Source organism: Lucilia cuprina, chromosome 3 (assembly GCF_022045245.1).
Source record: "Lucilia cuprina isolate Lc7/37 chromosome 3, ASM2204524v1, whole genome shotgun sequence".
NCBI lineage: Eukaryota > Metazoa > Arthropoda > Insecta > Diptera > Calliphoridae > Lucilia > Lucilia cuprina.
In genome coordinates, this window is record NC_060951.1 from 52,422,080 (window position 1) to 52,437,255 (window position 15,176).

Consider the following 15,176-nt stretch of genomic DNA (forward strand, 5'->3'; position numbering starts at 1 on the left):
TATAGTGCACATTTCATAATTTCATAATATATCGTAACAATATTTCATCACATTTTTTATATAATTATATCGCTATTCTATCACTATTGTGAGGAGTATATTATGCGTTTGTGTTGATGTAACACCAAAAAAATATTTGTCCATCCACATTAAAGTAATTAATTAAGTTATGAGCCAATTGGCATAGAATCAATTTCTGAGTCGATTTAGCTATGTCCGTCCGTCTGTTCATCTGTCTATGCGCACTCTACAGGTCGCAATTTTCAATTTGTAATTTGATGAAATTTTAACAGGATTCATCCTTGACTCAAAAGGACGAATCCATTATTTCGTAATGATAAAGCCCCATACAAAGTTAGAAAATAACTTGATGGTCAAAATTCACATAAAAACACTAATATTATGATGATATTTTGTCAAAATTTATAAGGATATAACCATATTAAGCCCCTGCCCCCATTCATTTCTGAATTAAGGTAAAAATTAAATAAAATTTTTATTAATAAGAAATATTCTATTAATAATGAAAAAGTTTTTTTTAATTTTTGTCATTTGGGTCTAAAGAAGAAACTTCCGGTCATATGGAACAGAAAGAAACAGAAATTTAAATCAAAAACATTATGGGTGGAACCCTCATCATAAGGAATAGCATGAAGACATGATTGTTTTTAATTAACTAAATTATATATCAACAGATTCATCACAAAACGGAACATCAAAACTAATACTTGCTTAAGCTGAATTTTGTTTTTCAATACAATTTATAGTAAAATACCATTAAACTTTTGTTTTCACCTTTTCGGGTTTTTATATTTGTATGTTTTTTTATAAATCAGTCTTTTTTTAAATGTATATTTTATAAATAGAAAAATTAGTTAATTGTTGTTAAATATTTAAAAATGAAAAAATAGGTTACGAGTACATAGCACTCAAATGAAATAGTTAGTTTTTAAAATAAAATAATAATGATAAGTATGTTAGAAAAACTAAAAATTTAGTTTTCAAAAGCTGGATTACTTTAATGCTGTAAGCTGCATAAAGTAGTTTGCATTTTTTTTTTAATCCACATGTTGTACGGTCATGAACAGGTTGTTCTCTTTGAACAGCGTCCATTGATCAAACAAGGACAGTTTTTACGTACTTCCAGTGTATCTCGACCACTGTAATTATTAAACAAATTTTAATTTATAAAAACACAACTTAAACAAGTGTCCAATTTGTAAACGTTGTTATATTGTTGTAACAATATATTTTAGAAAAAATACTTGTATCATACAACAATACAACATTGGACAAATATTAATTAATTTTTATAAAGAACTTCACTTACATCCGTACTATCTCTTCGTGTAAATGGCTTATAGCCATGTTAAAACTGGAGGTTTTTTCTTCCACAGTTACAGATATTTGAGTATCCACATCCAATCTATTAATAATATGACGAGCTGCCAAGTTTGATATTTCACCCAATAGTAAAGTAACAATAACAATGATGTAAAACTTGAACATTTTATAGTTTTTTAATTATTTTTGTATTAATTTTTTAAGTTAAATGATTATTTAAATTGGATTTATTTGTATTTAATACCACACTTGATTACAGATACTGAGTGAAAGTGATCAGAACAATTAATTTTTATATTCATTACAAAAAAAATATCTTCTTATATATGTATGTTATTTCCTAGATCTGTAGTCTTTCCGTTTGTAGGTTTGTGGTTAATCTTTTTATTTTTATATCTAATAGATACACTACTATTCTTATTTTTTATAAATGAATAATAAAATGGCGCGCGTCGAATGATTTAGTTGGAATAATTGTTACATGTCTAAAATACCTTTAATAAATCTAAAATATGACTAACTAATAATAAAAATAATTACTTTTTTATGTATATCTCAAGACGTACATACTATTGACCAATTAACTGGTTTAGTAAGATCTTTAATGAATGAGTTAATAAAATTAGAATTACAATAAATTGTTCGACTGCATGATCAATATCCTTCGTGGTTAATACTCACGCGTAGGTGTTTTCGTTCTTAAAGAAAATTACACCACAACTAAGCATTAATTGCATGGAGGTCTTGTCACCTTTTCCACATATCGCTTTCGTTTAATTGTGGCTAGACATGGCGTCTATATGAGTAATAAGGGTCTCGCAATACTTCTAATTGATTCAAACTTTCTAATAATATTTTAGATTGTTTTATATTAAAAGATTTGTAATAAGAATATATTTCAGGTATTATTAATTATAAATTTAATAAAATTTAAATATATAACATTTTTTATCAATAAATATATTTATATACTAAAACAATATTGTTATCATGTATAATAAAAAAGTAATAAATATATTATCTTTACAACGATCAGAAAAACGAGCATAGACTAGATCATCTAGAACTACTATTATAAGGACTCCCGTTCCAGAAATCAATATAATTTTATTGACAGATAGTTTTTTATTTCTCTTAATTATTTCAAACAATCTTATTAAATATTTTCTTTACGGATCATATTGATCTGCAAATAATATATTTCTTGGGACATTATAAACACCTAAGACGATCCGTCTGTTTGACACATAAATCTTAATAGGCTGTCACTACTTTAATTATTTGCCTTATTTATTGCTTTGCAATTTCAATTACTTTGATAATTTTTTTTTTCTTTGGACCAACATTTACTAATGACCCTACTTGTGCGAAATTTTGTGTTGAAACTAGAGAAATAAGTTGTGGGAGGAAGGATATTTTCAAATTTTCTCTAATATTAAATCTGAATCAATAAATTAAACAATTGATTAAATAAGAACATATATAAAAACATAGAAAAATGTTAAATATACATATTCCATAAAGTATATGCTATTACAATATCTCCACTATAGTGAAGAGGTTATTATGAGTTTCTGATGATGTTTGTAACACTCAAACATATTGGTCCCATATCCACCTTAAAGTATACCAATCGGCTCAATATCACTTTCTGAGTTGATTTAGCTATGGCCGTCCGCCCTTCTGTTTGTGTGTCAGTAAAAATTATTTGTAACGAAGCACCCAGGATTAGTTAGCCTATTATAAATCTGTTTATGTGTTTTTTTTTACATAAACAGTAAACAAGAATCAAACTACCGATTTTGTTACCGGAAACATTACTCAAATCTTTGTTGCTACAATCTCGCTAGCAATATCGACCTTAGCTTAAGTCGTAATTTTCAAGATATTTGTCAGATATTCTTCTCTACGACTAAGGACGAACGATATTGCTAATGGTCCATTATTTCGCTTAGCGGCCATATAACCGTACCCCTCGAATAGCGCTTTTGGACTCATAATTGTGTTAAATGTTCTATTATGTTAACAGAAATTTTCAATACTTAGCTTAAGTCGTAATTTTCAAGATATTTGTCAGATATTCTTCTCTACGACTAAGGACGAACGATATTGCTAATGGTCCATTATTTCGCTTAGCGGCCATATAACTGTACCCCTCGAATAGCGCTTTTGGACTCATAATTGTGTTAAATGTTCTATTATGTTAACAGAAATTTTCAATACTTCATTTTAAAGAAGTTTAAATAACACAGCCGATTTTTGTAATGATCGGGCCTAATTTGACCCTAATATGGGGATTAAATTCCTTTCAGAAAATTACTTAAAGGTAAAAATTCACCAAATAACCCAAAATTTAATTTTAAACTGTTTATGTGTTTTTTAGATATACTGCGAGCAAGAATCAAACTACCGATTTGTTCTTGGAAACATTAATCAAATCTTTGTTGCTACAATCTCGCTAGTGTGTGATTGCAGTCCTTAGCTTAGAGACGTTAATGTATATAAAGAAGTACCGTAGCAGTAACATAGTTTGTTTTCACCATTTCTGGCTTTTATTTTTTTAGTATTGTTTTTTATAAATCAGTCTTTTTTTAATACATATATATTTTTATAATAAATTAATAATTAAATAAATAATGGTAATTTTTTTTTCCAAATATGTTACAATAAAAATTAGGTTACGAGTACACAGTACTCAAATAAAAAATTAGTTTTTTTAAATATATGTAAATTTTAAGTATGTAAAATAAACTATATATAATTTTATAAAAGGCTGCATTACTTAAATGCTGGAGCTGCATATAGTAATTTGCATTTTATGCGTATTCCTCTTCTCACGCATTATTATGACAAACAAGTTTTTCTCTTAGAACATCTTCCGTTAATCAAACAAGGACAGTTTGGTGGTACATTCATTATATCTCGATCACTGTAATAAATATATAAATTATTTATTATATTTACTTAAATCCAATATGTAATTCGTAGTCTGTGTTGTATTTGTTTCTAACAATGTTTTGCGTTTTTGACCATAATTTTGATGCTCTTATGCATTTTACTTACATTCTAACTATCTCTTGGTGTGATTGTCCAATTGTCAAATCAAAACTTGGTGTTTTTTCTAGCATAGTTACAGATGCTTTAGTATCCACTTCCAATGAATTTATAATATGACGAGCGGCCAACTGCTGAATCAGCAAAGTTGCAATGAAAATGATGCAGATTTTGAACATTTTTAAGATTTTGTTTTAAATATTCTTCACTTATATTATTTTATTGATTAATAATTTTCACGATTTTTTTTCGCGCAGACTTAATTTGTATTCACTATTAAAGATGGTTTAAGATAATGAGTAAAAGTGTGTTTTTTTCTATGCATTATATATACGATATATCTATATCTTAAAGTTCTTAGATCTGGGTTTATTTTTATATCCTCTAGACGTGAATTATTCTTCATGGATATGATTAATAAAATAAAGAGCACGTCAAATGATTAAAATTATTACAATTTTATGACACACTTTATTATAAGATTATTTAATGTTTAATACACCTTTAATAATAATTGTTGCAGTATTTATGTTGTTATTTATGTAAGTTTAGTTAAACGAAAAAAAATATTTGGAAGTAAAAAGAAAAACCCCCACTTTTTATGAATGAAACAAGTAAAAGACGAGAACCGCTTTTCTGTGGTTGCTAAACGACTGATAGTAAAAATTTACACAAAACCGACAGACATATTGTAGTCTTTGAAAATCTACACGTAAATATATAAAATGTATACAAATATTATTTTATAACTAAAATATTGCAAACATATCTTATCTTTTAGCAAATACAATAAATACGTTTATTTATTTTTAATTGGGGGGGAAATTAATTTAACATTATAATAACAAAACAAAAGGCTAATTTTGTTTAACAAAATAATTTATGAACTTGAATATTTTAATATAAGTATTTCTAATATTCCACATATGTTCATAATTTATGAAAATACACAAATAAGAAAAAATAAAAACAATTGACTTTTGACATTTACGGATGGGACCTTTCGGTTTTATATTAGTGAATAAATTAGCAAAAACTTGGTAACAACTTTCAATTGTAACCAATTACCTATTAATATATTCTGAAGTAGTCTAATAACGAGTTATTAATAACGAGTTATATAAATGCTTTCTATTTCATTAATAATCTTCTTCGTGATAGATATGTATAAAAGCTGTATATGTTTTTTCTTACAGTTTTCATTAAAGAATTTTGTGATCTAACTTGTAAACGATTGCGGTAAGCAGTTGTTAGTAAAGCATTTTCGAACGGCTGTGTGATATTGCTATTATGTTTTTAAATAAAACTATTAATAAGATCGAATGCATATAGCAAAATAATTAAATAACATTTATGTCGAAAAAAATACAATTTAAACAAATATAAATTGTAAAGTTCTTCGAAAAAGTGTTATGGGTATTTTTTTATTCGCTTGTGGGGTATTAAAGTTTAATTTCACTCTGTTGTGTTATATTTTATTTATTATGTAGATAACAAAAAAACCTAATAGTTTTGCTAAAGAAATTTAAATTTTACAAAGTACAGAACTGATTTATTACTTAGACAAACTAAAATCTCGGGGAACAGTCGTTTTAAGAATTTCATGAAGAAATGCCACACAATCCATACGTGTTAAAGTACTAAACACGAGAAAAATTAAAAATATTTTTTTCGAATGGTCCTCAGTTTCCTACCAGCAATTGAAAATCAGTATATTTTTTGAAAAATATTTATTTTAGATTTTTTGAAATGGATCTTAAAAATACCGTAAATTTAAGCTGAATACGGCAAAAATATTTTTAAAGTTTTTTTTAGAATATTTTTGGTCTATAATATGATTTTTTGAGAGTTGGAAAGGATTCGTCGTAATTTTAAAAAAAAACAAGTAAGAAGTTATGGTCGGCGAGGCCGACCATTTAATACCATAATATTATTTATTTTTAATAATAAAGTATTTAAGTTGAATTGTACCTTGCCTCAGATATACTAAAGCTATTTACTGTTTAATAAAACTGTGGATATTTAAGTAAAATGTTTATGGGGGCTTTTTAGAGGGGCTAGGGTCAAATGAGGCCCTATAATTATAAAGTTCATCAGGGATGAATATACCCTAGATACGAGTATATTAAACACAATTATGAACTTAAAAGCTCCATTTGGCGGGTCCAGTTCTATGGGTCCTAGGTCAAATAATGGACCGATGTTATCAATTTTCAATAGGCTTCATCTATAGTACCATAAAAGATCATGTGCCAAATTTCATTGAATTATCTCCAAAATTGCGACCTGTCGTTTGATTATAAGATTTATAAGCTCTATTCGGGGGTTCAGTTGTATGGGGGCTAGGTGAAATAATGAACCGATGTTAATCATTTTCAATAGGCTTCGTCTACGGTATAATAGAAGATCATTTGCCAAATTTCATTAAATTATCTCTAAAATTACGACCTGTAGTTTGAATACAAGGTTTACATGGACGGACGAACAGACAGAAGGGCATAGCTAAATCGACTCAGAAAATGATTCTGAGCCGATTGGTGGGTATAGGTCCAATATTATTGTGCGTTACAAACATCAGCACAAACCCAATATACCCTCCCCACTAAAGTGGTGTAGGGTATAATAAATTGGTTTAGTCCATTTCAGAATTTTTTGTTTTGTAAATGATTTCAGGAAAAAAATTTTGAACATATTTATGTTTTTTAGTTTTCTTGTGTTTAGTACATTAAAACGCATCGCATTAGAGAGGTGTATTTATATTTCTTTAGTAGATTTTCTGGACAATATATCCATTAAAAAATGTTCGTATTCATATACATATATAATGGCTTGTATTTACATAAGCACTTGCTTTTCACTAACAGCTACTATAAATAAGCGGTGGTATTATAATTAACACAGAGAACTAACGAACAAGAAGTCCTGGTTCGTAATTTTTGGGAGCATCTTTTGTTTTTTTTTTTTTGTTTTAATCAAAATAACTTGTTAAAAATGTGGATTACGTTTCAATAATAAAGCATTGTTTTTTACTGTAATTCCAAAATATTTTAACACTTTATTGACGAAAAAAAGAAAAAGTCAAGGGCATATTTTTATAAATTTTAGTACAAGATTTTAAAATAGTTTCTTGGGACAAAAGAAAAGTGCTTAATTTCATTAACCGACACATAAAGTGATTCTAAGCGGATTGGTATACGTAATGATGGGTGTAGTTACAATTTTGGATGTAACAAACATAAGCACAAACACATAGTACACTCCCCATTATAGTGGCTTCAAATAAGTTTTTTCGAATAAATTTTTATTTTGAACAACCATACAGTCCTGGGTTTCATATATGGTATTGAGTAAACACATTCATTCATAAAAAGAAACACTTTTACTTCTACTATTACGGCAATGTGGCAAAAGTGTGATCGTAATCGGAATATTGCAGTTTGTTAGTGTGAGTAATAGTATTTAGTCTAATTTCTACATTGACATTTATATTCTCTTGCCAGTTGATATGCAAGTGACAAGAGTACGATTGTGTTAGAGAAAATGTGTAAATGTATTTCTTTAACTTTCCCCTCAATTAAAAAATTTTAATAATGTTGATTTTGTTAACGATGTTTCATTTGATACCACCTAATCTCCATACAGAATGACTAAATTAATTTTCAGTTAATCCTAAAAATCTACCTGTTGGCGGGCAAATGTCACGTATGGTGGTACGAAATTGGAAAATTCTAGGAAATTTCCGGGAAAAAAGTTAAATTTCAGAAATGTTAAAAATTTTACTTTCTATTCGAATTGAGATTGAATTCCATCCCAATACCTAAAAGTTGCAAATAGAATATTTTGAAAAATGTTTTGTAGCATGTCATACAGTCGTGCTTAGTTATTTGTAATTGCGTACATATTTTAAATTACTTTGAATTTAAAAAAAAAATTATCAACTTTTTTTCTAAAATAATAATACACTTATCCCTCGTTTAAGAAAAATATCTTTTTTTCTTTTAAGGGAAAATCGTAGAAAGCTGAAAACTATAAAATTTATATTTCCCTTTCAACACGTGAAATGAGAAAATCGTGTAAAACAAGTAGTCTACAAAATGAGGGATAAGTGTAATTTGTTTATAGATACAAAACAAGTTCATACAGCTCGACTAGTTTAAGAGCTTTTTGTTATTAAATACAACTTCATTCTATAGACACGTCTTATTGAAAACACTATCGAAACGCTGTAGAAAACTGCTACTAAGTTTTTAAATAAAACAATTAAAAATATTTTAATACAAAAAAACAGTAGTTGAATTATTGAAAAACATTTAAGAAATATTTAAAAAAAAATGTAAATTAAAAAGTTCTCAAAAAAAGTGTTTGCGTTTTTTTTTTGCGTGTGAAAAATTAAATTTCACAAAAATGTTGTTATATTATATTTTTGTAATACTTTTAATAAATTATAATATTTTTGCTGAAGTTATTTCGGAAGTAAAATTATTAGAATATAAAGCAGAAATATTAGACAATTCAAAATTGTTTAATACAACTTATGTATCAAATCTAATGAGGAGGTTTGTTATATGGATTTCATTAGTTAAGAGTGCAAACGTGTTAATTTCAAATACAATTTTGCATAAAGAAAACCTTTTTATTTTACAAGTCCAATTGTGTAAAAATGGCTAAAAATAAAAAAATGGAAATAATATGTTTGCATACAAATTAATATGTATTGCTATTGAACTTAAACAAATGATCTAATATTTACTTGTAGTAAAAGAAGTATACCAAAAACACGATGTAATTGTCCCTATACATTTCTTAGAAGGTGTCCAAAAAAATGTCCCACTGATGAAACGACTCCATCAAATAGTTCTTAGTTCTTGCAAAAATTTATAGAAATATTTATTTATATTTATAAAAATAATTATTTAGTGATAAAACAAAAATTTATAAAAAAGATAAATGTGTATGATGATGATGAAGATTATGATGCACTTGTATAATTTCATAAATATGTATATATTAAAAGAGGTTCATGTACTGAACTCATTAAAACTTCTTACATATTTTAATTCGTTTCATTAGCGTAATGTTAACAAATTGTTTTATAAAACATATAATCTACTTATCATTCCAAAAACTTGTAAATAAGTGCAGCATACTTTTAGGAGGCAAATATAAATAACTTCATAACAATAAGGATATTAAAACTCATAAAAGAAATAGTCTAACATAGTAAAGGTCAAATGACATTTTAATAACTTTTAAGAAGATTAAAACTATATTTTAAACATTAAAGTAATTAGTAATTTTTATTGATTTAATTAAATTAAGTCAATAATTCTCTAAATGTATATAAAAAATAAAAAAATGTGATATTTAATAATAAATTAATTAAATATTTAACAACTACCAAAATATCTTTAAGTATTTTTTTCAAAGAAGAAATTAAATTGTTTTTCATTTACTATTTGTGTGTTATGTCCCAGCAAAAATCTTATTCAACAACAGTGACAACAACTACTTCTTTATAAGAGAAATTGGAAGTACTTCTTTAATTCCTTATTTGCAATGGAGTATGTCAACAACGTTTTAAAATAATAAAAGTTAAATTACTTATGAAGAAGTAGTGAAAATTCGAAAAATTCAGAAGAAGACAGAAATTGTATTATATTCTTAATTAAGATTATATTCGTATTATTTAAAGTGTTATTGGTCAAACTACGAGAATTAAAAGGGGAAATGATATTATAGTGTTTCAACCAAAAATTTAAATAATTTATTAATAAATCATATTCTTTTAATTTATAGCGAATAAAAATTCTCATAAAAGAATATAGTGTTGGTTGTAACAATGTTTAAGTACTTTATTACTCATTATTAACTAATTTAAAGAATTTTTTGCAAAAACAACATTTGATTAATAATTATTTACAGATTTTACACAAGTTTACGGATTACTTATCACTATAATAAATTTTAGACTTTTGCGCAACCGATTAATTTATAAAAACAAGATGTGTTTCCATCTGAAGCTCAAAATAGTGTTGAATAAAAATTTACACATTCTCCGGTCATATATAGAAATATGTAAAATATGTAACTCACTTTTGTTTTTTATCGAAATAGGTGACAAAATTGTAGTAGAAAAGAATTATTTAAAAAAGTTGTTTTGCATTTGGTTTAGTTCATTTTAGATATTTTTATATTATTTTTGGAGTTTATATGCTCCTTACAATAAACTTAATGTCGGGTCGGAAATTTAATACAAAATTTTTGATTATTTTTTCATCAATAAACTCAAAATTTCATACTTTAGCAGAAAATTTGTTTGAACATATTGCACATGTTATAGGGAACTATTTTCAAAGCTTCCTACCACCGACTGAAATTTCTGACTTCAGTATAATTTGTTAAAAAAAAATCATTTTTTTAAATGGGCGGGAAAATAATTAAATTTTTTTGAGTATTTTGGGTACACAAAGCTCAAATTTTCATTGGATTTGAGAGGTCTATTACTCTCGCTTTTTATAGAAATAGGTGGAAAAATTGTAGTAGAAAAAAGTATTTAAAAAAGTTAGTTTGGCATTTAGTTTAGTTCATTTTAGATTTTTTATATTATATTTGGAGTTTTAAACTCAAAATTTCGGAATTTAGCAGATCATTTTTTTGAACATATTGTACATGTTATAAGGAACTATTTTTAAAGAAAAATATATTTAATGTTATTCCTATATTTAGGGGACACCCTAAGAACATCATAATATAGAACCTATTCTGAGTATACCATATAGAATGAATCAAATTTAGTAGAGTGTCATAATAAATTTAGATCTAAATAATTCATCAAAGTTGAATAGACAACTAGGAAAGATCGTACGCAGAGATGATGGAAATCAAATGAAAAGGATTTTTTTTTAATTTTGCAATTTGATACGCAATTAGTATTGCAAATTCTATTGACGTCATTATATGTCACAATGATAAATTTTTTTATTGTAAAATCATTAAAAATTCTTGGAAAAAAATTAAATCCCAGTTTTGAAGAATTCAAAAGTGTGTATGAACTTATATGGACTAAGGCTTGAAATTGGAAAGAGATATTTAATAATGTTGCAAATTAGCTGTTTGAAAAACTCTACACTATTTAGTGGTTTTTGTTTGTGCAACATTTAATAAATGTTTTAATTAAAAATTTACTGTAATAATTTAATAACACGTGAAATAGTACACCCTACAAAAGTACACAGAAAAAATTAAACAAAAACTAATATTAGAATTTTTATATGCGAAAATTGATGACACAAAGTATATAGGGATTTTGAAATTTAAAATTTTACATAAAAGAGCCAAGAGCATAATAAACAATAATAACATTATATAATTATCATAAATTTAACTAAAAAAAACAAAATGGGGACTTTCCCTTTAATTTTTTTTTTACTAAAAATGGGAATTACCTTTATTATATTTAGGGTAGCTTATATTATAGTCGAACTTACTTGCATATACTTGCTTACACGTTCTTAATTGCTTTGAATTTATAATATAAATTATTTACTTTTTCACTAAAAACGGCTAACTTGTTTATTCATATCTATAAAATCAACACAACATGTTTAAAAACATTTAATTTTAAACAATAAACATCATTCTAATCGAGCGCTTATTGAGTCAGTATCAGAAATACTGTAAAATATTGCTACTAAATTGTTAAATAATATAATTACTATAATCTCAATATTAAGAAAAACAATAAAGAAGAAAATCTAATTCAATATAATCAATAATAAAAACATTTATAAAGAAAAAATTTAAAAAAATTAAAAACGTTAATTGTGTTTATAAATATTCAAAAGTTCGTAAAATTAAGTTTTCTTGTCGGTATTTTGTATTCGTGTGTGAGAGAATTAAAAATTTTGTTTGAGACAAAATGTTGTCATATCAAATTTATATTTTGCTTTTATTAAGTTGTATAATTTTTGCTGAAGAATTTCTGGAATATGCAGACAATGGATCAGATATACTGGACGACACAATAATTGTACCCATAACTTATACATCAAGGCTCATAAGGAGGTATGTAGATATGTATTTCTAGTGCGTAAATGTAATGAGTCCATTTTTGTAAATAACACAAAATAAGTAATAAACTAAAAATACCCTGAAGTCTTTTCAAATGTCTTTAAAACCAAAAGTAAAAAATAAAAATCAAAACACACATTGTGCCTCACTAAGAATGACAACCGATAAAATGTCTATAAGTGGATGATGACTCATATTTGAAAGAAATTTCAATTATAATTAAAGATTTCATTGAAAAATTTAAAATATTTTAATTAGTACTTTACTGGAATATGGTGTTTTTTATACCCTCATAAACTTTTAGAGGGTATACTAAAAGTTTATGAGTAAAAATGGAATTCGCACACAAAATATGTATTGATATTAAAAAAAACTCTTTATTTTTACTTGTAGTAAACGATACATAGGAAAATATGTACGTCCTAATTGTGCTTGTATGTTTCGAAGAAGATGTTCTGACAAATGTCCCAAATGACAATACACTAAACTGGGCAACTGATTTTTAAAGAAACGAAATGTGTTAAGCTATTTTGCATTTGTGTATTATTAATAACAATTAAGTGAAACATAAATGGATTTAACACATTTGCACAATATACTAACGAATTTGGAAAAAGGCAATTGTTGTCATAGATCTATATATTCCCCTACAGTAAACGATTTTTGAGAGCGGATAAAAATTGCTGTTGTATTTTTAAAGGGAAATGTTATGAAAATAGAAAATTGGATAACTAAATGTCTATTTTCATCAATATATGTAAAAGATATGAAATAGCAAAAAACTAAAGTCAAAAAATTAAATATTTTGCATTTAGTTTAAGTCTTTTTTTTAAGTCTGACTATTATGATAAAAAAAAACAATATAAGTTGTAATAATCCTACAATATTAGCTTTGTAAAGTATTATTTTTTAGATTGTAATTTTCTTATAATTAGACTTTATATATTTTTTATTTATAAAATTAAAGTTTATTATATAAAATTAAGATAAGCTAAGAATCTATACATCCACAAAGCTGTATGTACTTGCTTTAGTTAACTCCATTTTCTCAAATACAATTTAACTTGACATTTTATACTATAATTATTTAAAATTCTTCATTCATACATCAAGTCCATTATGAATAATTAAAAAAAAAATAAAAAAAACTAATTCATAGTATAGCGACTTTTTAACAAATGATTGCATAAAACATACAACCTACTAAGCACTATAAACCTAAACATATTATTGCAGCATACTCTGAGGATGTAAATATAAATACAAAATGACTGCATACCAACAAGGATTTTAAATCCCATAAAAGGAATTTTGTAATACAACGCTTATTAGTTAGTTAGTTACCCAACGCATGACATAATAATGATTAAACAACATTAAATAACTTTTAAGCAGATTAAATCATTACAAAACTAAATTACAGATTTAATATTAAAATAATTAGGAAAACAACCATAAAATCATCAAAACAATTATTTATTTATTTATTTATTTAAAATAAGTGTAAAGTATAACAAAAAACCCAATAAATATAAAAATGTATAAAAAATGAAAATTGTGCTATATATACGCAATTAAAAGTTTTAACTTTCAACCGTTAAATAATAAATTCATATGATAAATGTACATAAAAGTAAAGTAATGAAGAAAAATAAATAAATATTACTAAAAAAATAATCTCTTTTTTCCACGAAATAAAAATTAAATTTCATTTAAACTATCATTGGGTGCAATTGTAGTTGTGGTGGTAGTGGTGGGATTTTCAAAACCTTGCACCACCAAAGCATCACCAAAGACTGGCTTGAAGAATAAAACAAAACGGGCATAACGTCTGGCAGAATTCTGTTAAAATTTCAAATAAAAAGAAAGCAGTTAAATGTATGTTATATTAATTTAAAAATCATAACATAAACAAAAAAGTTTTCATTTAAAGCTTTCTGTTAATTTATAGCAAAAGCTTAGATTAGTCATACAAATAAAAGCTTTTTTGTTACACTGTTACTTGCCATAATAAGTCGTGATATAGATTTAGACACATTTGTTAGGGTAGCAAACGATTTGTTGAAAAGTTCATCGGGGAAATCTAATGAAACATTACCACGGTCAAATTCAGGTGTGTCTTCGGGATAGGGTTTTCCTCCTTTACCACCAGCGCGTTTTACACGTTTGTGTTCAAACTAAAAATAGAAATTTTGAGCGTTCATGTTAGGTTTTAGCTTTTTATTAAAATTATTTAAATAAACCAATAACCAGTTACCAATGTTAGTAATTCTTGTAGTTTTAGAAATTTTTGTTAATCACTCCTTAGATCAATTACGGTTTGTTATATTATTTTAAGCTTTTTGAATTAATTCAAATTATCAAAGTTTTTCACTAATCCATACTACATACAAACGTACAGAATATATAAACCAAACAAGAGACAATACTATAGTCCAAACTTTAGACTGGACTATATGCTAGACTATAGAGTAGACAATAGGCTATAAACTGTAGACTAGACATGGAATAGACATAGATAATACATAGATTAGACATAGGCTAGACAAAAACTAGACTATAGACTAGACTATAGACTAGACTATAGACTGGACTATAGACTAGACTATATACTATACTATAGACTAGACTATAGACTAGACTATAGACTAGACTATAGACTAGACTATAGACTAGACTATAGACTAGACTATAGACTAGACTATAGA

At 25.9% G+C, this 15,176-nt stretch overlaps 1 protein-coding gene across 1 annotated transcript; it reads right to left on the reverse strand.

Annotated features, from left to right (window-relative positions):
- Positions 1–14,169: 14,169 nt before the first annotated feature.
- Positions 14,170–14,995, reverse strand: LOC124419008. The gene is made up of 3 exons (XM_046947106.1): positions 14,972–14,995; positions 14,475–14,645; positions 14,170–14,310 (listed from the first exon to the last, which is right to left on the reverse strand). The coding sequence occupies exons 1-3, from the start codon at positions 14,993–14,995 to the stop codon at positions 14,170–14,172; spliced, it is 336 nt and encodes a 111-aa protein (XP_046803062.1).
- Positions 14,996–15,176: the final 181 nt, after the last annotated feature.